General features: G+C 31.7%; 1 protein-coding gene across 4 annotated transcripts in view; it reads right to left on the bottom strand.

The window, feature by feature from the left end:
* LOC126734922 (E3 ubiquitin-protein ligase Nedd-4) overlaps positions 1–23,572 on the bottom strand; it is a 43,670-nt gene that overhangs the window by 9,917 nt on the left and 10,181 nt on the right. For 2 of the 4 annotated variants that reach the window (XM_050438756.1, XM_050438758.1), the window contains exons 5-15: positions 21,837–21,997; positions 21,314–21,467; positions 17,786–17,925; positions 17,606–17,729; positions 15,261–15,542; positions 10,673–10,812; positions 9,547–9,752; positions 7,256–7,380; positions 6,962–7,191; positions 2,985–3,106; positions 2,688–2,928 (exon numbers count right to left, since the gene is read on the bottom strand). In XM_050438756.1, the coding sequence (XP_050294713.1) occupies positions 2,688–2,928; positions 2,985–3,106; positions 6,962–7,191; positions 7,256–7,380; positions 9,547–9,752; positions 10,673–10,812; positions 15,261–15,542; positions 17,606–17,729; positions 17,786–17,925; positions 21,314–21,467; positions 21,837–21,997 (1,925 nt within the window). The remainder of the gene's footprint in view (positions 1–2,687; positions 2,929–2,984; positions 3,107–6,961; positions 7,192–7,255; positions 7,381–9,546; positions 9,753–10,672; positions 10,813–15,260; positions 15,543–17,605; positions 17,730–17,785; positions 17,926–21,313; positions 21,468–21,836; positions 21,998–23,572) is intronic. The other 2 variants (XM_050438757.1, XM_050438759.1) reach the window with 2 other exon arrangements.

Below are 23,572 nucleotides of genomic sequence, written 5' to 3'. Positions count from 1 at the left end.
ACGTGTCAAGAGTAAAAATAAAGAGTTAGTGTAAAACTGTTTTGTGATTGCAATATACATGGTACTTTCAAAAAGCAAGGTACATTTTTTCAAATATTAAATAGTATACAGGGTGTTTCCTAACTACGGTACGAAACTATACAGGGTGAATCGTTCGGTTGTTTTATGAAAAAAGTTCCTATGAACGTATGTCGGGAGTTGCTTTGTTTCCAAGATACAGGGCGATGAAGGTTCAAAAAAATAACGGTATTTTAAAAATACTATAACTATCCTTAAACCGATTCGGTTGAAATTTGGTGCAGTTATTTGAAGTTAAAAGACGCTTATTTAGCTGTAACTAGATTGAAATTATTAGGTCCAGTGGCGTGTCAGTGGGCACCACATGCTTATTGTTGGGAAAAAGACAAGGCCAATAATTAATTGTTTTGCAGCTTTTTATTTATTTTTGTATTTAAGCAACTAAAAATACAACTTTTTCGTATCTTATCTTATTATCTTCATATCTGGCTTTGTTTTCGAGAAAAAAATTTTAAAGTATCTTTAACTCATTCTAAAAATTATCCATGGACGACAACATGAAATAAAAACCAATTAATTCGATAAACAATTTCGACCTTAAAGTACATGAGCAAAATGTCCACCCTCCAATGCACGACTTTTTGGTCTCTTGTGTCTTGTTTACTATGATAATAAACATTCAACTTCTACGATTTTTATTATCAGATTTTTGAAATACAACAAAATAACAAATACATTGCTTCTTATGACAAATAATTGGCAAGTCCATTCAAGTACCTCCGTTGTACCTACCTGCTTTGGAGACCAGCTGACAGTGATAGAATTGCTATAAGTAAAATTCAGCTGTCAATTAGCAGTGATTCATTACTCCATCATGAATAATTTTACTAACCATGAAATGACCGACATACACTTTATTTACGGATTAGCAAATGAAAATGCGGAAGAAGCACGAAGAATTTACCAGGACAGATATCCTAACAGAGTAATTCCATGTGCAAAAACATTTGAAAAACTATATGCAAGATTATGTGAAACTGGGAGTTTTAATAAAAATATGGGTGGTGGAAGACTAGAAACTATAACAACGCCTGAACTGGAAGAAGCTATACTTGATGCGATAGAAGAAGATCCTTCCAATAGTATCAGGAAGATTGCACTGCAGCTTGAAGTCAGTTCAAAAACCGTGTGGAAAGTTCTAAAAAGAAACCTCCTGCATCCATATCACATACAGCGTGTACAAGCTCTACTGCCTCGGGATTTTCATCCAAGATTAATGTTTTGCAGGTGGTTGATTCATACGATGGCACACAATAATACTTTCCTACCAAATATTTTATTTACGGACGAGGCAAATTTTTCAAGAGATGCTATTATGAACTTCCACAATGATCATTTTTGGGCCGACGAAAATCCCCACGTTATTAGAGAAACTCATTTTCAGCAACAATTTTCGCTGAACGTTTGGATAGGAATTATTGGTGACTACCTAATTGGCCCATTTTTTTTACCGGCAAGATTAACAGGTGAATCCTACACGGATTTCTTGCAACACCATTTACCCACTTTATTAGAAGAAGTACCCCTACAAGTAAGAGTCAACATATGGTTTATGCACGACGGGGCTCCAGCTCATTTCAGTGTTCTTGCTCGTCAGCATCTCGACGTCATCTACCCTAATTGCTGGATTGGACGTGCAGGACCTCAAAATTGGCCGGCTCGCAGTCCTGATATGAATCCCCTGGATTACTATTTATGGGGCCATCTGAAGACTCTTGTTTATAAAACTCCTGTTCTAAATGTAAATGACTTGAGGAATCGGATAATTGTCAATTGCAATATCATAAGGGATACTCCAGGTATTTTTGAGCGTGTCAGACACTCAATGACAAATCGTTTGCAGTCGTGTATTTTATCAGAAGGTGGGCATTTTGCTCATTTACTTTAAGGTCGAAATTGTTTATCGAATTAATTGGTTTTTATTTCATGTTCTCGTCCATGGATAATTTTTAGAATGAGTTAGATACTTTCAATTTTTTTTCCGAAAACAAAGCCAGATATGAAGATAATATAAGATACGAAAAAGTTGTATTTTTAGTTGCCTAAATACAAAAATAAATAAAAAGCTGCAAAACAATTATTGGCCTTGTTTTTTTCTCAACAATAAGCATGTGGTGCCCACTGACACGCCACTGGACCTAATAATTTCAATCTAGTTACAGCTAAATAAGCGTCTTATAACTTCAAATAACTGCACCAAATTTCAACCAAATCGGTTTAAGGATAGTTATAGTATTTTTAAAATACCGTTATTTTTTTGAACCTTCATCGCCCTGTATCTCAGAAACAAAGCAACTCCAGACATACGTTCATAGGAACTTTTTTTTCATAAAACGACCTAAGGATTCACCCTGTATAGTTTCGTACCGTAGTTAGGAAACACCCTGTATAGTATATAGTTTTTCGAATATTAAATATAAAACAAAAAACGCGCAATTTAAAAATATTTTCAAATACCTAGTCCGTTCCTTTAAAAAAATTACCTTTGTACCATCGTGCTTTTTGAATGCACCCTGCATATTACAAATTATATTTAAGCGGGTTAGCTTGTTTTTACAAATTTGGTTGAATTTTCTATTGCCTTAAAAATACAATAATATCCTACTTACTTAATATACTCGTCTTTGTTAGAGTTATCGAGAGGTATATTGGCTCCACCGTCAATAAGCTCATGGGCAGTTGTGTGACCGAACGACTCTTCATCAACCGAAAACGTGAGATCTAAACCGGAAGGATCATTTTCCTTAATCCATAATAACGATTTATAATATTCAGAATCTACGGATTCCATGTCTTTAAGGTCGATAGTTTTGGAGAGCATCATTTTATAAAACGGTCTGATAAAGAAAGCTGCAAAAAGCAAATAATTTGTTACATGATAACATATGCGAGCTCCTTTAACTTACCATCCAAGAGTTTTCCGTGATAAACTGCCATGCCAGCCACCCTACCGATGAATTTAAAGTATGCCAAGTGTTCTTCGTTACAAAGGCCAGACGTGGGGTTGATTTGAAGGGTATAGTTGTCCCTTAAAAAAACAAAACAATTAAACAACATAAAATATTGACAATTCAAAAAATGCATTTGGCTTAACAACCCTTTGGTTATATTATCATATTAGTAAATAAATGAAGAATATAAACATCAATTTGAAATTTTAAACCATGGCCTTAGAAGATACTCTATATAGAATTTGCATTTATGTGACGTTGCGAGCCTTAAATGCCACAAGACCTGCATTATTTTAAATAAAAAAGGGCGCTAAAAAGCTTGTATGTTAATAACAAATTTAGAGACCATCTTAAGCCATTTTATAGTCAACAAAACAAACTGAACATAACTAAAATATCACATATACCTTTAGCAAATAAACTTCGATGCACTTTACTTGTGACATGATTTACTTGCTAGCCTTATAAATTTTACTTGCATTCAACTGACTATATAAAATTAAATTTCCCATCCCTGGATTCTGTTGGATATACTGATCTGTGTTTATCGAGTTTGATTTTCGTATTTGCGTTTTGTGATTTAACAATCTTTTGTTTTTTTTTTTAAGATATAAACTCTCAATCAAAAATTGTTTATTTCTAAAAGTTTGTAACATAAATATCTATTTAAATAGAGTATATGTATTGCCCCAACTCACTTGCATTTAAATTTTACTTAAAAAGAACAAAAATAAGAAGCAAAACAACACAAGAAAAGTCGAATAAAATCGTGATTAAAGAGTCTCTAATTGGTAATTTATTATATTGATAAATGTCAATTTAAAAGTTATCCACAGAAATTTTAGATTCCATCCATAGAATATTTTAGATTAGATTAAGAGCCAAATTTCATATGGCTTATCTCCTTTAAAGTTTTTAAATATATATTTCTGTTGATGACTCTTTTAGTCTGTTGTTATAATTGAAATTAAAATAATATTTAGAATCATTAAAAATACAAACTCATCGAGTATTGAAAATATCTTTACAAAAATATTTAGCGTGATACCTAATTACAAGTTAGACTTTCTAGCTAGTGCAATAAATATGTCGTTTAACCCAGGTATAATCGCAGATAGTTGTAACCTTTTATTTTTTGGATTTCTATTTTTTATAAAAATTGACTGATGTTGAGTCTGAAGTCTTAAAAGTGGCACATATGCTAACGGCAGCTTATCAGTCTGGAGAATGTTAATTGGTGGAGGGTTGGCATGAATTATTCTAGAGATACTTACGTTTTAAATTGTGGGCGCCATCCCGTTTAATGTGTTTATTTAAAGAGCAGTTGTAAGAACATTTAACTAGCAAATTTGTTCTCACATAAACAAAAAGGATGTTAAGAAATATAACACATAGTAAAACACAAAATAAGCTTCAATTATTAACATTATATTATCAAAATATGCTATTTCTTGTCAATGTTCATTGTTTAAACTTTCTGTTGTAACAATAATAAGACAGATTCTTGTTAAAAGTACAACCCCTAAAATCAAAACTTTATGCACCAAAGTTATAAAACATTAAAAAAATATATATCTAAAACCCATATATATCAATATCAATAACCCACTAATATGTAACTACCCTTTGGCCAAAGTCAGTAACCTACCGCACATTAAACTATATAACATGTACTAAATCAAATAAAAATGAATAAACCTTTCAGTGCGGTTGTTTACATATAATACCGTATGAAACTCAGGATAGTGAGATTAAAAGGTATTGAATAAATTATTATTTAGGTAGATATGTAAATTAGATAATAATGTAAATTACTAAGAACTTTAAACACTAGACAATAATTAATAAAATAAGGGGCAATCAAATGATATAAACTAGTCAATATGACTAGTCCTAAAATCAAAATAACAAATCAGAAATTATGACATTGCTTACACGTTCCTTTTATCTTCCTTGACCTGGTAACTCGTTGTGCAGATTCAAGGACAGCACCTGTGACTACAATAGTTTCATTATAAGGACAATAATTTCACGAAGAAGCAATAAATCCTGAGAAAGCTCTAATTTATGATGGAAAATGGGAACAGCACCTGAGATGGCTCGGGATGGTCTTGAGATGGGGTCCTTAAAACTAAGATCTCAATTAAGATTTGGTTTATGACCTGGCATAAGATCTGGTTTATGACCCAGCATAAAACCCTCAAGATGTTGGTGGGTCTTTTATAAAGTGTATTAAAGTAATCTTTCACATTACATGGCTAGTGGCGCCATGAGGTAACTATGAGGTCGAATCCCAACTTCGAGCAATTGAACTCGTGAACCTGAAAACCACACCATTTGGAAAAAAGCCAAAACGCAATTTCTGGGTACCTCTTTGATGGATAATCCAACGCAGGCCCAGTATTACAAGAATTTACAATACAACGTTACCTTGCTTAGCTTTAAGTTGCAGCGAGTACGGAAATCAATCTAATCCCAAAAGGCAAAGTATTCAAATTACAGGAAAAATAATGGCAACAACAGCCCGGTATCGAAAATGCCAATACGTGAAAGTTGATCCTTGCGCATAGCGTACGTGATAAAGACAGACAGATAGAAAAATCACGTTAGTCAGAGAGAGAGAGAGAGAGAGAAAAACAACCTGATTCCAGTAAATTGTTTAAAATACAACGCGAAGAACAGCTAACGCCATCTAGGAGTTCTTATTTTTACAATGCCATTAACTAGACACTCGATGTCGCGATCAGTACTATTCATACGATGTTAAATTATTACATTATAAAAACAACCAAAAAAATAAAAACACTACATAGTTTAAAGTTAATTTTACTAAGACCACTAATGAAGAGTAAGTATTTAATCAAGTTGTTGTCCTAGTTCGCTTCTTTCTACATTGCTTAAAATAATAGAGAAAATTGTGTGGGTATGACTTTTCGAAAGTAGTGACAGCAAAATATCTGTTTTACAAGAAAATATAAACGATCAATAATTGCGGTTATAGTAACCAGATTTAACTTTATTAATTCTGATACCAAACTTCAAACTTGTGCCTATGTAGGATATAAAATTTGTCATGATTGTAGTTTTATTTTTTGCAAAAATCATTTTTATCCTAAATCATTTCTACAAACAACTTCCAGTGATTTTCGTTTATAATCTGGATGAAGCGGTAAACCATCTCTAAATGTTTTTGATCCAAGATTTTCTTAAGCCTGTTAAATTTTAAAATTATATTTCAAAGTTACTATCTTCTACAATGACACCTATTAATCAGTAGCAGTATTTTAATACCATAACAATTAGAATACTTAAGTATATATATTTCAGACTTCTTTTGTTTTACTTATATTTTAATATACACCATATATGTAGTTTTATACAAAAATAATTTTTAACATGCAATCAATCTTACTATTAGAATTCTTATATCCCATATTTTGGCATGGCAAATCAAGTTTGAATATTATTTTATTAAACGTCAGAAATTCTTGGTCTGATAATGCTGTAGACGGGCGAAACATACTATGTATAACGATAACGATTGGGCAGAATAATGTTACATTTTGAGATTTTTTGTTCCTCCTTGTCTATTGCTATCTTCCTATATTCCATTCTATTGAAACAACAAGATCATTTTTTATTTCAATTTACCAAAATCTGAAGTTATAAGACAAAAAAACATTCCTTTTTCATTATACAGTGTGATCAATGGAAGAGTCCAAAAAATAATCCACGTGGAAGCCCGAACGCTGCATTAGTGAAAATATTTTAAAAAGAAAATTCAAATTCTTCCGTGGCTGTGCATGAGATATTGTACTCTTATGTAAAATTTCAAATTAACTTTTTCTTAGAATTATCATTCTCCATATAATTGTGATGTACCATAAATTCCCATTACACTATTTAATGTAAAGCTAAAATAAAAAACTTACATGGCAGAATACTCGAACAACCCATAATAAGGATTAAACATTTCTTTAGAAAGTAAATAAAACCATTCTCTTGCTAAACCTCCATAATCTAGTCCGACTTCGCCTTCGAATTCGATCCACAGTTTTGTTTTGAGGAGGTCTACTCTCGGCACCGTCGTTATAACCCTGAATGAGTCTTCTAAAATGCTTCTTCGGCGAATTTTAATTTCAAATTTGTTTGGTACGTTAGTCTGGAATAGTGAAAAGCAATAATGATATTATGAATTATGCTAAAAAAAAACGATTAAGACTTACGGGCTTCCTGAGTTGGGTTTTCATGTATTCGTATTTTCTTTTATAATCTCTAGAGTAGGGTATTGCTGGCCCGGCGATTTGTGGATTAGAAAGTCTAGGATCGTCCCATTGCGTCGTTCTTGTATCTAGAATATATTTTTTCTTTAAAATAAACAATTTGAAAGATATTTTAGTGTAGTCATAGACTACAGGTAATTCTTGAGTTAATGACCTTAAATGATTGAAAAATTATTTTAACTTTATTCCTTGCAACTGCAGTGTGCAAGAAGTATGATAGATTAAATGATGGTCTACTATTAAGACCTATAAAACCTCTATAAGAGAACCAAAGAGAGTCAAATGATAACGCCATTAACAAATCAAAAAAAACATCAAACAATTATTAGAGTAACAATTATTATCGACCTCTCAAAACCAAACAGTAACTGTGATAATTTTAATGTAAGTTTTAATTACGTCAAAGAAACTAAGTGTACAAGATATCCGAAATTCAAGACTTTCCATTCATCTCCTTCAAGGAGCACATCCCTGAATTTTGTAGCAATATTAAAAAAACAACAAAATTCCCATTGATAAGATATAAATTTCAAGACTCATCAACAAATAGAATCAACTTCAAATCAATAAAACTAAAAAACTACATCCAGACACTTTTGCAAAACAAGAAAACACCATTTTATTTCATGAAACACTTTTGTGAAACAAAAATATATATAAAAAAGCATACAAAAATAGATGAACTCACATAACCAAGATATACAAACAAAGAAATCGCACAAATATCGCCAAGTTCAATACTCTAACTTTTATTTAAGGGTAATTGATGAATTTAGTGACTCTAATATTGGACCTCTACAACTTGCTAATGGCGGAGGGCTAATATGCGGAGGAAGAAACCTTATACTGGAATGCCTTCAAAATTAACTCCAAATATCACCTCAAAAATAGGAAATTGTATTCACCAAAAGAAAATTAAGAGGCATACCTTTAAGTATCTGGGCAGACCTTTTAACAGCACATAAAAGACTGACTGAAAACACTGACAAGGGTTTTATAACAAGTCCTACCGACAGTATGCAATGAGATAGTGAGAAGTCAATTTGAACGTGGTACAATATGCATCTTTAAAGCCTCTAAAGCAAAATCGAATGAAATAAACAAAGAACAGTAACAAGCTCTAAGAATTATCACAGGATGCATGAGATTCACTTCAATCCACTCACTGTTATTAAAAGCTGCAAGTCACTAAGAACAGCTTGGCTAGCCTCTAAGTTCGCAGAAAATATAACAGCAAGGCAGGACGACAAGGTCCTTCGACAACGGTTATGATTTCATAAAATCCTAAAACGAGTGCCAAGTTATTGGGGACGATAACCAACACTACCTATGATGGAATGGGGGAATGACATATTGCAATAAATAACTACATATATACAGCCGATAAATTACCACAAATTCTGCTAAAAATTACAAAGCAAAAATAATCAATATGAAAAACAATTGAACAAGAATAATCGGAATCACAATTACGCGGATGCATCTGTTCATCCACGAGAACATACAAGCAGTTTTTTTTTGGAGCTAACCCGACATAGGTTACAATTAAATATTAAATAACTACACACCCATATGGATTCTAAGATACACAAGTATAACCGGAAAGGAAATAGCGGACCTTTTGGCAACAGAAGTGAGGAGAAAAAATCAAGTTACACAGCCAAATCTCAAAAATTCCTGGGACATCAAAATGAAATAATGGCACACATGGCAGGAAATTTACACAAATTAGCCCCTAGGAAAAAGATACTCATATAAAAAAATATACCCAAAACAACAAAAACTACCATAGTATAGTAATATAACTTATAAAAGGAGAGCTTATATAACAACAATTATAACGATGTTGTTATGCACCACTATATACCAAAAAAAGAGGACGCCCAACTATATATGTAGACAAAAACGAAATCTGGATCTTGTAATATTCAATAGTACATTTAGAGAAGAGCAGTATAAGCAGAACTAGCCAGCAAAAACACTCATGTAGCTTAAAATACACATTGAACTGAGGCAGGTTCAACAAAGAAGGAAGAACAACTTGTTGCTTAAAACTTAGTTTATGATATTTATTTTAAATTTATTGGTTATACTAAAAATAAATTCCAAGTCTCATCGAACTACTGTTTTTCTTTGTTTACCTTCTATTTGACAAGTGTTAACTAATTTTTTAGTTAGTTAACATAATATACTATTGGAATTTAACTTATATTTTAAAGAGATGTATTACTTACTGTGGTCAATAAAAAATATTCTACCATCAGTGTGTACCCTTTCTTCCCAACCTTCAGGCAATGGACCCAAGTCGTCATCTGGTCTCCTATTAATGGGTTGAACTGTAGGCTGGTTAGGCATGGGGCTAGCCCTACCTGTTCTTGGATCTACCCATGAGGTGGTTTTCTCTCGATGGTCAATGAAGAAGAGTCTGCCATTTGGTGCTCTTAAAAGTAATTTAAGAGTTAATTTAAGTTATATTGTTTATAGTCCTTATATTGCTCAGTTCAAGCGGTGAATTTAAAATATGTAATTGTTAAAAGAATACGAAGCTACTGCTTCATATTGTTAGGTACGGAGATATTAGCAGTTTTCGGGAAAATTACAATGAACGTTGACGTTGTCACCAATGCACAAGAAGGTGAACAAAACATAAATTTATCATCGTCTCGTTAGATTTGCTCAATATATTAACATTATATGAGTGCTGGAATATATTGTTACTAAAAAAATTATTTGAAACAAGGGATTTTCGTCGTGTGTCTGGTACATATAAAAATTGATTCATTTACTTAAAAGTTATTTGACTAAAAAACAATTTTTACCATTTTTTTTCACAAAAAGTAAATAAAATATGAATGTTTATGTATTCAATTAAAACAAATATTATTGTTGGCCATGGTTATTATGCCAGAAATAGAAGTGACTTTACTCCACATAAGTGATTTCTGGCATAAAATGCAGTTTTGGAAAAAATATATCGTTAATTTAGAAATATCTCAAAAAGAGTTTATGTGACACGTAAAGGTTACGTTAGTACTTAAACTTAAATATTTTTAGTTGTTTTGGAAATAAAGTGATATATATATATATATATATATATATATATATATATATATATATATAAAATATGGCTTTAAGAAAGTATTTTGGGAAATCGATTTTCTTTAATAACAAGAAATGCAAGATTTGTCCTACTTTCTTTTGGTTTTTTTTCCACAAGCAAACAAAATTTATAATTCATTAAAACCTTAGGTGCCATTTTTAGGTTATTTTTTTTCCTTAGGTCTAATCTAATATTATATTCTAGACATGACCCAAGTATTAAACATACATTGTATCGTAGCTGCGGGACAAAAGTCCTACCTTTGTACACTCCAATTTGGAGGCAAATCCTCCCCGATAGCTGTCAAATCATTTTCCGAGGCGTTATTGCTGTTAGTAGCATGCGTGGACACAGGAGAATCTCTCCTAGATGAACTATTGCTATCGACATGATCAAAGCTCTGAAAAAGAAATCAAATATGATTGAAAATTTTGTAACCCGTTTACCGTTGGATTAATTTACAGTGTATCCCATGAAAATATAGTGCGACAAAGCGGAAAGAAGAAGATGAACGTTTGAGCTCAGCACAGCTAAAAGTACGAAGCAAAGACCAAGCTAGCGTACATAACATAAAACAGCAGCAATTTGCTCAATCAATAGCTTTCTCTTGGTGGCAGAGTATGCAAAAAGAGTTGTGTACGAGGTATTATAATACTTTGTTATGTTTTTTAGTTATTATAGTGCTTAATGGATTGCTAGGGAAAGTTAGTGTAACGGAATATCGCATTTCAGCCAGGCTTGATCGATGTTGGGTTATACATACAGGGTGTCAGCATATTCTTTGGTTGAAAATATTATGATTTGACCAAATTTGTCTAGTCCGAAAATCAAGAACAACCAAGATAGAGGCTGTTAAAGTTTTAATTTTATTTTCATTATTTCTTAATAATTTATTCAAATACAAACATATCATCACAAAATTTGGTAATAGAAGGTTTTTGTTATCGAAAATTCGAATTCAATGTTAATTTATGTGTAAATACTAGAGAGCGACACTTCGAGTAGATAAAAATGTGTACAACTTTTTTGTGCCTTTTATATGGATTTTTCATAAAAATCCTAAATTGTCCATCAATATTATTAAAGAAAGGTATACATTTGTGGAGTCGCTTACAACAACCATTTTTAGATAACTAACTGAATTTTGAATTTTCAATGCTTTTTTATTTTATTCAATGAATAATAATACCTTTATTCGCCAAAACTTTACAATTCATCACAAATAAGTATACAGTATTGTGCAAAAAGATAGAAACATTGAACTTTCCTGTTATATATCTTTTAGTATCTATTTTATAAGTAAGGTTTATATATTATTTACAAGAATAGTTAGAGCCTGTTTATATTTTCATATTATCATATTTGTATCATAATAGATAAAAGACCAAATTGTTTTATGCAAATTTATTATTCAAAAATATAGCAACAAAAAATAGTTTTGATTCTAAAAAAAATATAACCCAACTAAATTAAAATCAATTCAAATTTTCGTGTCCTCCTTTGTAACATCTGCACATCGTCTTGGCATTGACTCAATTAATTTCATAATATAGTCATTGTTCACTTCTTTCCAAGCCTTTTCCACTATTTCAAAGAGAATATTTGTATTAGAGCATGTTAGGTGCTTAATTTTGGTGTCAATGTAATGCCATAAATTCTCTATAGGGTTTAGGTCTGGCGAATGAGATGGCCAGACCATTACATTTATTTTTTCATCGGATACCCACCTCTTAAGAAATTGAGAAGCATGTTTTGGATCGTTGTCCTGCTGAAATATGGCTGTTACTGGCATGACTTCATCCATATATGGTACTAAATGTGTTTGCAGAATGTCTTTGTACATGAAACGATCCATTTTGCCCACTATTCTTACTATAGGTCCCATGCCACGAGCCGAGAAACATCCCATACAAGAATAATCATATACAAGAATATTTCCCCCTCCATGTTTAACTGTGGGGCAAATGTACTTTTTGTTTAATCTTTGTTCACTCGGGGCGTTTGACGTACATCACCCCATCAGTCCTGAATAAATTATATTTAGATTAATCACTAAATACGACTTTCTTCTAATCAGCTACAGACCAGTGGACATGAGATTGGGCAAAGTGAAAACGAGCCTTGACGTTCTTCTTTGAGAGTAACGGTTTTTTGGCGGGGCGACGAGCAGGTAAGTTGGCATCAAGTAAACTTCTTCTTACTACTGGAACTGAGATGTACTCCTCCACCCTCTTTTAAATTTGCCAAAATTTGGGAAAAATACAAAAAAGGATTTTCTTTGGAAATTCGTAGCAGCTGCCTATCCATCCTCAAATTTGTTTTTCTGGGTCTACCAGGAATGGGCGCCGATGCAGCTGTTCCAGTAAAGGGGAATTTTTTACAAACTCTGGATACGATTGACCTGTGAAGCCGTAAGCTTCTTGCAATGTCACTCTGCCTAACACCATTTTCGTAATGCGCCACAATAATTTTTCTTACATTACCAGAGACGGTTTTTGAGCGACCCATTTTAAGTTAATTCTGAGATTCAAAAATAATAACTTTACAGCAGGTAAATCGATATTTAACTGATAAAATAAATGCGAAACAAGAATGTTGCTATATTTATGCACATTGTCTAAATAAACAAACATGAAGTTCCTTACTCAGCATTGGCATTCCTATGATTTCTCGGTATATTTATAAATAATACAGAGGCGTGTACTTAAAAGTAAAGAAATAATATGGAATAAATAAAGGAGCAAATAATATTTTTGAAAACATCGCTTGTTGCTATATTTATGCACAATACTGTATACTTACAAATAAACGAAAAAAAAATCACAGAAATTGCCCTGATTGGCAACTTGTTAGTGATGTGTTTTTTTTCTTTTTTTTTTGTTACTACACTAAAGCTAACTAATTATAAATGGCATTTGGACATTTAGCATGATATCTTCCGGGTCAGGTATTAATCTTGAAATAAAAAGTTCTAAATTACAAACACAAAACAATAACATCTAAATTCGGGATGTAGTTTCACAACTTAGGAAAAAGTCACAATTAGGTTCATAGAGGTCGAGTTTAGTGTATTTTAATCTAGCTTTGATTTTATTAATAAGACTAATTTTTTTTTTGTTATTTTTAATATTATTCAGTGTAATTTATTTATTATTTCACTAAGTCATGTAAAATTTGGCGGTTTGTTTTGTTCTGAATCCATTCTTATAGTTTTGATTTAAAGCGTTTTTCTCCAATTACATTTTGAAGATCATATAGAATCATGTTAAACACCTTAGGACCAATAAATGTAGAACATCTTTGTCCAATATTTTTTTTGCATTTTTGGAACTAAAACTTTTTTTCCGCGATTTCTTGTAGCATGAGGATGAGTTACTAGCTCCAAACGTATTTTATTCTTAGAAATGCTCATTAGCAAATTGTGTGTATATAATTGTCTTATGTCGAATAATTTGGTTTGCTTAAATAATAAATCAGTTGGAAATAATTTATTTATTTCAAATATTATTTTAAGTAGCCATTTTTCAATAATGTTAACAGTGGTTTAATATGAAAATCTCAACTCCTCCCCAGCTGGTTATTCCGTAAATAAGTTGAGATTGTATGAACGAATAGTAGATTATCATCAGGGGTTTAATATCTAAATAAGTCTTTAGGTACTATAATTATTTATTATAATATGATTACATAAAAGAATTTGGAACAAGAACAAAATGATGATATCAACAGCAATGGAAATTTACATGTTTGTATCTTCTACAACAAATGCTCAATGTGGTCTTCCTTAAATTCAATACACTTAGCTACCAGTTTGTTGATAGACTGCCTGCTGATATTAAACAATATGTTGTTGTCTCGAAATAAATATGCTGCATTCTGGATTTTTTCCCATAGCTCTTCCCCAATATTGATTGTGTCTTGACATGGCAAACGCAAGGGATTAAAATCAGGGCTTCGAGGCGGCCAAGACATTTGGCTTCCACGACTGATCCAGCGAGTGATATCCACAAACCATAAGAATAATGCCGAAAAATCATATTAATGCCGATTAATCATATTAATAATTAGAGGTAACAGTGTGAAAGCTACTTGCTGTTCAGCTAATCGTTCAATTAATTTTAAGATTAACATGCGGATATCGTGTGTACATATCTTTTAGTAAATAATAAAAGTTTTTTAAAAGGAAGTTCGCCGGCTTGTGTATTTAATAACTATGTGGTGCTTTTTTGTTATTTTTTTAATTTGGATTAGTTTGGACTAGCACTGCTAAGCTCTGTATGTCTTTTTGAACAATTTGCCCCTCAATAAATGAAAAACTGAATTTCCTTAGAACAAAAATGCAAAACGTAAGAAACATATTTTTTTTTATTTAGGTCGCATTAAAAATTTAATCATCTCAAAAAAAGTCGCGCTTAGATATACTTAGACTCGACTAAGTATATCTTTTTAGAGTAGTGTTAATTGGAAAGCTGAGAACACCCTGTCAAATCGTAATATTTCTGAGCAAATAATATGGTGTTGTTCTGTGTCCACTAAGTTATGGGACGCCCTAGATATGTAAAACGAGACATTATTTTTTAGATGTCATCGCTTAGATCAACCAAATTATGTTCCGTTCTTCATAAACGTCTAACATACCATCGGTCATAAATCACCGTAAATAAGTAACTAATAAAACCGATGAGAAATTGTTTCAACATTTGTCAACGCCGTAATAACATCCATTTTATATGAATGGCTTGAAAAAATACATAAAAGTGTACCCCTGTACACTTCTCTTCAGCAATTTAATTCACAAGACAATAACTTAATAAGCGACTCTACCACCACTGAACGTTACTCCTTTACCCTGATTCTTAATGGATAAGCTAATCTCGCGGACTCAGCTTCCTCCAAACTATTTCTCCGACTGTCGTCCTCACTTTCAGCAGATCCGTTGTAGTCTGAATCAGTTACGCTCAATCGATTAGTCAAATCAGACGCATCGCTTCTACGAGATCCTACTGCTTCCCCATTGGTTGGAACAGAGAGCAAACCGTTCTCCTCATCGGACCGTACTCGAAGGTTCACTGGTTCCTCAGATGTTGGTGATTCGGGATCCGCTGGGGCGTTGTTGTCTTCATCTGATTGCTATATAGAGAAAGGGTTGGCATGCATAGTGTAAGATGTGTTAGAAGGGCTTATTATAGGGATAGGGTGGCATTTATATTACTTGAAAAATCATTCATACGGCGCATAAAACACACCTGATTACATGAACTGTAAGAATGAGAAGTTTAGCTATTTTAATATAAACTCTCAAGGAATTGCAAATATTATATCTTCAAATTTTCATCACCAGGAAGAAATTATCAATAAATTATATATTTGAAATACCTGTCGAACCATTTACTTTTTGGGTATGACTTTCTAGACACTAGAAATATTTGTGCATTTAAAAAAATGGCCTCATCATTAAAGAATATCTTCCAACAAAAAAATGATTTCATTTAGACAAAAAGGTTTCGTAAAACTGTAGTCTTCAATCGAGATAATTTTTGTTGATCAGTGAAGCAGACTGCTTAAGAAGTAATAACCGGTGCCGGCAGTGTTCTGTATTATATTATTATTAATGCAATAGGATTTTATAAAAAGTGTGAAGAATAAAGAACCCAATTTTTAACATACAATCTATACTGTTAACGCCTCCCAAGTTAAACAACACTGACCCATATTTCTTAAAATTTTCAAGATCAGTACGATGGATCAAGCGGGCAGGTAACAATTATAACGCATATCTGCCTTTTTCCTTACGCAAGAGAGGGATGCATATATTTACGGTCAAACAAACTAAATACGATTATTTATCGATTTTTTGGTTTAAAGCGGGTTTCTGCGCATTCACAACGCTTAGTGTTCCGATTTTAAAAAAACGACGATAATAGCTGCAATCACGAGTTGAACTATTACCTACGTGATGATTAATGATCAAGTATTTTAAAGAATACCCATGGGTATATGCTATATTATACGAATAACTGCTTTCAAAGTGAAAATCTTAATAAAAAAACTAGCGAATCTTGGAGGATCCTTCTACTTACTTGCAGAACAAATGTAGTTCGTAGATATTCACTTTCTTATGTATCTGTAGTCTAGTTTCTATTTTATGCAATCCACATAACACGAACGTGTTCACAATATATTTTTAGCATCGTATCATCATAGACACGTTAGTGCTTTTGTCTATAAATTTAATTGATTGGAACGAATTATGGTTTAATAGACCACTAACCGGATCACTTCCTTTTATGAATGGTTGTTCTCTTTGGGAGCACCCTCTCTTTTTCTCCCTAGCTTACTAAATTCTTTTAAAAAGAAATTTACAGACTTACCATTTTCTACTTTAAAATTATTTTAATATAATAATAAATCGGGTCTTCCATATATTGCTAAATAAAAAAATAAACAAACAAGTTAGTATAAAAAAATTAAGATGTTCGATACGATAAGTCTCGTGTAAACAATACCTCATTATGTAGATAATAATGGTTTAAAATGCTTAGTTGATAATTGGTTAATCATTTTCATTAGTTTATTTGTAAATCAGATGTGTCACACCATGTATCACTTCCTTGTAATCCATTTTCATTGAAAATAACTACTAAGATAATCAAGTATCTGTTAAAGCTGTAATCTAAGATATTTATTTTTCAGAATATATTTGTTGTTTTGAAAAAAAAATATGTAGATATGCATTTATTTTATTTTGAATTGTTTTAACTAACTAAAAAGATTTTACTTTTGAGTTTATGAGGATTGTGGTGGCCTATTTTAAATTGATTCTACATTGTTGGTAAGTATATTGTATTTCAGACTCGAGGATCCTGCTATTTGATGCCATATAATTTGCTATTTTTAAATTTCGAATTCAAGAAGCTTTTTTTAAGAGGACTTTTAAAACAAATAAAACTGTGTGAAAAAGTCGATTGAGATTAGCTAAAAGTGATTTAACTGACTTAAGTGATTAAGTCAGTTCCAAAACCTGAAAGCCACCCTATAATATTCAAGGATAATATCCTAACTGAAATAAAAAATAATCTATCCTACCATAACCAGTTAATACTCGATCGTGCAGTTAGATCCTCTACCTCATGCTTTATTTGCAGACAACACACTTTGACCCAAACAGACATAATTTCTATTCAATAATTTACCTGATTATTGCTTGAAGTATCTCCTCTACCATTGCTCTGCTCCTCTGCGCTAATATGATACCTCCTTTCAAAGACCTCCCTTTCCTCACCTCGATTGGTTTCATCAGTCTCTGGGCTGTTACTACTACAAAATAAATGTAAAAATAAATAACAAGGAAAAAAAGAAAGGAAAACACGTACGCTAAAGTCGGCCGCTCCCACTGAGTAGTTCTGGCTATATGGTTTACATAGTAAGTTCTTCCATTAGCGTCTTGTCGTTCTTCCCATCCAGCCGGCAGAGGGGTCTGGGATTCGGTCGAGTTCGAGTTTATCAAAACAGGCTAAAAGAGAAATTTAAATTAGATTAAAACATCGCTTGATAAAAGTTCATATATAGGTTAATCTTTAATATGCATAAGCCTTCCTGCTAATAAGTCACCTGACCACAATTTTTGAGGAAGCACACTTTTAGCAGAAATATTAGAGAATCATTGAACGTACTAATTTACAAAGATTATAAGGAGAAATAAATTTGAGGTTTGTTAAAAGAAAAGCTGTTGACTGTCCGAATTATTTTAAGTCCTTAATTATAAAGTGTTCACTTAAGGTTAGCAAGGAACCATATCCCAGCAACGAATAATCGGTAAATAAAAATGTCCAGTAGAAATACGCAGGAAATAATTTTTAAGTTCAGAACTATGCTGCTAGAGGGCGTAATTAAGAATTCAGTTTTTTTTTTAAACAATATGTATTGATAAATATTTATAATTTGATAATCTCGGTAGCGTTTTAAAAAATAGGTTTTTTAGAAAAAATCAAAGTTACATTAAAAAGTGAGAGTGATTTTAGTGGTCCTCGCTAGGGGGCGTTATTTAAAAACTTTCCCTTTTCTGGAAACTTACATATATAATATACCGGGTGACAGGAAAAAGGGAACACTTTTTTACTTTTCAAGATAAACAAATGAAATTTGAAGTTGGTGATATCCAAATGAAATTTGGTATATTGATACAATAATTATAAGAGTATCTTTTGGCAGATTCTGTTATATTTCGTCACTTCCGGTTTAATAGGAGGTGACACTAACTATTTTATATGGGACAATTGGCACATTATTACGTATGTTGTTAGAAAATAATATTCTGAAAATAATGGTACCGCATTTGCTACTTTTTGTACTTTTTAAGTATAAACTCATGGAAAAAATCAATTTTTTAAATTTTGAAATAGGGTGCCATGAATGCGTTGAAAGTTTTCATTTTTAATCAAATAATCACGGGAAAATAATATACACGCCTATTTAAAATTACAAATTATACAATTATACAAACCCGTATTTTCGGCATTTACTTTAATATTTGAAATAGCACGTTATTATGAACAACCAATTTTAAAATGCAGTTTTTCAAAAATTGTAAACATTTTAAATATTGGTAAACGCTAAAATTCTGTCAAAAAACTGCGACAAATTTATTAAATGGTAAATAATAATTGCATTGACACGATGTTTATGTATTACGTTAATTGAAAAATAACTGAAGAACCCAGCTTCCTATTTAAGAAATCAAAGCCTTCTATGCTATTGTTATTAATTAAATGCGTTTATTTATGTGACTTAGTACTTTTTTTGTTATGGGCTCATTTATCAATCGATTTAAAAAATAATCATATCAAATTATTGAGAAAGAAAACTGTATTTCAAAAGTGGTTGTTACCAATAACGTGCTATAAAAAAAAAATTAAGTAAATGACAAAATTACTGGTTTGGACATTTTAAATAGGTGTAAAAGATTTAAGTCATAAAATTCAATTAAAACTATTTTTCCATGATTACTTGATTAAAAATTAAAATTTTCATCGCATTCATGGCACCCTATTTTAAAATTTAAAGAAATGGTTTTTTCTACGAGTATAAAACGAAAAGTAGCAAATGCAGTATCATTGTTCTCAGAATATTATTTACGATCGAAAGACGTAATAATATACCAAGTGTCTCATTTAAAATAAGAAAATTGGTGTAACTTCCGGTTAAACAGGAAATGACGGAAAACAACTGAATATGTCAAAAGATACTCTTATAACAATTCCCTCAATATACCAAATTTTAAGACAATACTTATCCGAAATGGTTAGATTAATGATGGTTAGACCCGTATTATGGTTAAATGATTGGTTTGAAGGAGTAGTTTGTTTTCCTTGATCTCTATATTTAGTGACTGCTATTAATACACATGAGCCTACTCTATTCTATGTTTGCTTATAAATTTAGTCACAATTTTGATTGGAAATTTGCGAAATGACTAATTTTACAGACAACGAATTAGTTATGGTTTCTTTATGTTATGATAAAGAAGAGACAACTGAAACTCAAAAGAGGAAATAAGTAGGTATAAGCACCAAAGAGGACATAAAGCGTGGTTAAAGGAAATTGAGGGTAAATTTAGTAGACTTCATAAGAAATTAATTGATGTCCTAATCCCATGTCGATATTTTTGGAATGTGATAAATTATAAAAAAACTCGGCTATTCTCTAGCAAACTCGCTTAATTTTTTTTTGCTGTTCGTATTAAATATTATAAAGGGCGGAATAAACTTTGTATAAAAAGCTGTCAGTCAAAACAAGAAAATATCGTCGCCGACGAATTCAAATTATGACTAAATCGAAACTGCCACGAGATTGGCGGTAAAATCGATGACGGCGACAGAAGTGTTTGAATTAGTTGATTTAAATTAAAGGCAACAATATATTTTTTTGTCGGAACTGAGATTAGATGTATTACTTTACTAATGGGTAAAACTAAAAGTTAAAAAAATATTGTTTATCAAACACGACCAACCACACGAAAAAATATAATTGAGAGAATTTACTTTGCCGTAACTAGGACTCAGGAAGTTGAAATTGAGACTGCTTTTTTCAGTATGAGAGTTTTCTAAGGTTTCATTAATAACAATAATGTTGTTTTTTTCGTGTTTTTTTTTGTTGTTTTGGTTATTTGGCCTTTAAATGTGTTTCAAATCTTATGTCTTATACTGTGAGGACCAATCCTAAGTCTGAATAAAGTTACACGGAAACAAAACAAGAATCAAAAATTAATCATGACTTTAAAGCAAAAAAATTAATAAAAATACCTTTGAAAACCATTGCTTTTTTTCAATAGTTAATTAATTTTCTTAATCACTATTCTTGTCTCTATTTCGAAACTAATGAAGATATTGAATTGAATCTTATAGATCTTGTATTGAAATAGCAAGATTTTGCAGTAGCGATTACTTATTTTTAACTACCAAACGTTTTTATCTTGAATGAGAACAAATTTATTAACTTCGGTTAACCTAAACCAAAATTATTATTATTTTATCAATACACTATCCCCCTCCCCTGCTGACCTAATTTGATATTTTATAGCAGAACTTGTTAACAATCAAAAAATGTTAGCGCGGAAAGTTAATGACAGAAAAAAGTTGACCCACTATGCTGAAATCATGAAGATGTTTAAAAAAACGCCCTTTTTTCATGACCGTAACAATCATGTCCCTAGCGGCAGATCTAGGAACTTAAAAATTATTTCCTGCAATTCCTTTTGATCACTTTTATTATTCGATTGGTTCCCCAAAGCACGTAGATTATTCATTGGGAGATTTGATACCACACCACCCTGAATACGTAAAATCCCCAAAATCCTCAAATAATCTCTTAAAAATGTAATATCTAAAATTTCAGGAAATCACCTGTGACGCAGTTTCCTCTCTACCCTCACCGACAATTTCCCACTCGTTGGTGTTAATTGGTTCGTCTATAGGCGTCGTTGAATTGTTGGCTCCCTCGACAAAAGCGTGATAGATCTCCAGGTGGCCACGAACTCTCGACTTCGTGCTAAAACCGCTACGATGAGACCATGGGGCGAACCAAGAAGTAGAAGGGCATGCAGAATAAAGAGGTAGTAACAGCAGTGTGGAGAGTTAATAGCGGGAAAGTAGTTTTAAATATCAGCAATCATCGGCATAGATATGTGTTAATTTTTTTTTTCAATAAAAGGATAAACGGGTTTTTTCATGATTTCTATGCCACTGATATGAAGAAAATATTGTGTATACACAGGAAATTAGTACGTAGAAAATAAGCATGAGAAATTCAAAAAGTAGGTTAATTCTGAAGGAGGGAGTAGGAGTAAGAAAAATAATGTTAAATAATAAAGCTGTATTGAAAAAAAGCTTTTTTCGTAAGAATAGAATTTCCAAAATATTTTCTTACCTTCTAGGTCTCAGTAGATATTTTACTGGTGGTATAACGCGTCCTTCTTGTTCGGTAGGAATATTGAGCAAAGATAGCTCAACCATACCCAAAAAATCATCGCGGGTCAGTCTGTTCTCGTCAAAAACTTGTAGTATTAGCTTATGTTCGTTCGGTTTTACCTAAAAGTAAAGGACATAATGTTTTTTTTAATCAGGAGAACTTTCAATAAAACAAAGTTTAAACAGGGTGATATTGTAATGAGGATTTCTCAGCTCCCAAAAAAATTTTATGTCATATTTCTAAGGCCAAGAAATTACTCTTTTCTATTTTTGGGGCGTCGGTATAATCAATACAATTATATGGAATAGATTCTAATAAAAAAATGTTTTTAAATCTGTTTTCCTCAAGAACCAGAAGATAAAAACCCCGTTGTTGCAGTTGTAATTTAATTTTTTTAAGAATGATTTATCAACTACCCCTACTATGAAAGTTGTTTGAATAACCCGATGGATTTACAGAAACTTAGAATTAAGTTCTTGTAATACATTCAATATTTAGTAGGGATGAAACACCATTGTTGTGGGTAAAATGTTAAGGTAAAGCTTAAGATAAATTAATAATACTAATTATATTAATATTATATCATAATAACTAAGTATAATATACTAATTATATTAATAATATTATAGAGAGAAAAAAAAGAATTTTTTCATTCCGTTTCATCCATTTTTCCCCCTACTGCTTTTTCCCCTCATAAGTATATGCCTACCTATTTGTTTTTTTTTTTAGTTTGTCTATAAGAATTGTTTTTTTTTTCTCTCACTTTTTCTATTATAAGCCTTAACAGAATCCAGGAAGTTGTTTCCTTCTTTTCTGGAAGTCTGAATGCATGGCTTATTAGTTGCCTTACTTGTGTTAACTAAATTCTTTATAAAACCTATTGTTTTTAATATGCTCTCTTTGTTTAATATTCTAATATTCAATTCTATGTATATAATCATATTACCTTCTGTAATTATGCTTTTTTTTGTATTGGTGGCTAATAAACGTCTTATTATTATTATTATTATTATTATTATTATATAAGTGATGTAGTTTTTCATATGTTGGAGAAGCTTTATTTAAGCCTCAATAAATGGGAATGCAGCAGCAGTAGTGTTCTGCGATCTCGCAAAGGCCTTCGACTGTGTGTCACATAAAATACTGTTGCAAAAATTAGAAATGTATGGCTAGAGATCCGATTTTGAAATGGTTTTAAATCATTTTTATCATGGGTGTCAAAGGGTTCGTTTTGCTGGTTCTGAATCAGAAAAGTTAAGTGTCACAGCAGGTGTGCCGCAGGGCTCTGTTCTTGGTCCCTTACTATTTTTGATCTATGTACATGACTTACCATGTGCAGTGACGCATGAACAATGCACATCTTTTGCTGATGATACTACTGTTCTTTGGAATAATAAAGATACAACTATCCTCCGAGGAATAGTGAACGAGGATCCATCTGGTGTTAAAAAATGGTGTGACAACAACTTATTATTATTTAATCCTTCAAAAACCAATATTTTAAATTTTAAATGTTTTTTAGATGCTTCTTTGGGTTCACAAATCGTTACTATTAATAATTCTCAGGTATACTTATCGACAGTAGATTAAAGTTTGAAGATTATGTTGAGCAGCTGTTTTAAGTTGGCATCTGGATGCTTTGGTATACGAACAATTAGAAGTAATGTAGGTATATTAGTAGGTAAAGTCACCTA

This window comes from Anthonomus grandis, chromosome 4 (genome assembly GCF_022605725.1).
Source record: "Anthonomus grandis grandis chromosome 4, icAntGran1.3, whole genome shotgun sequence".
Classification (NCBI taxonomy): domain Eukaryota; kingdom Metazoa; phylum Arthropoda; class Insecta; order Coleoptera; family Curculionidae; genus Anthonomus; species Anthonomus grandis.
This window is presented reverse-complemented; position numbering and strand designations above follow the sequence as displayed.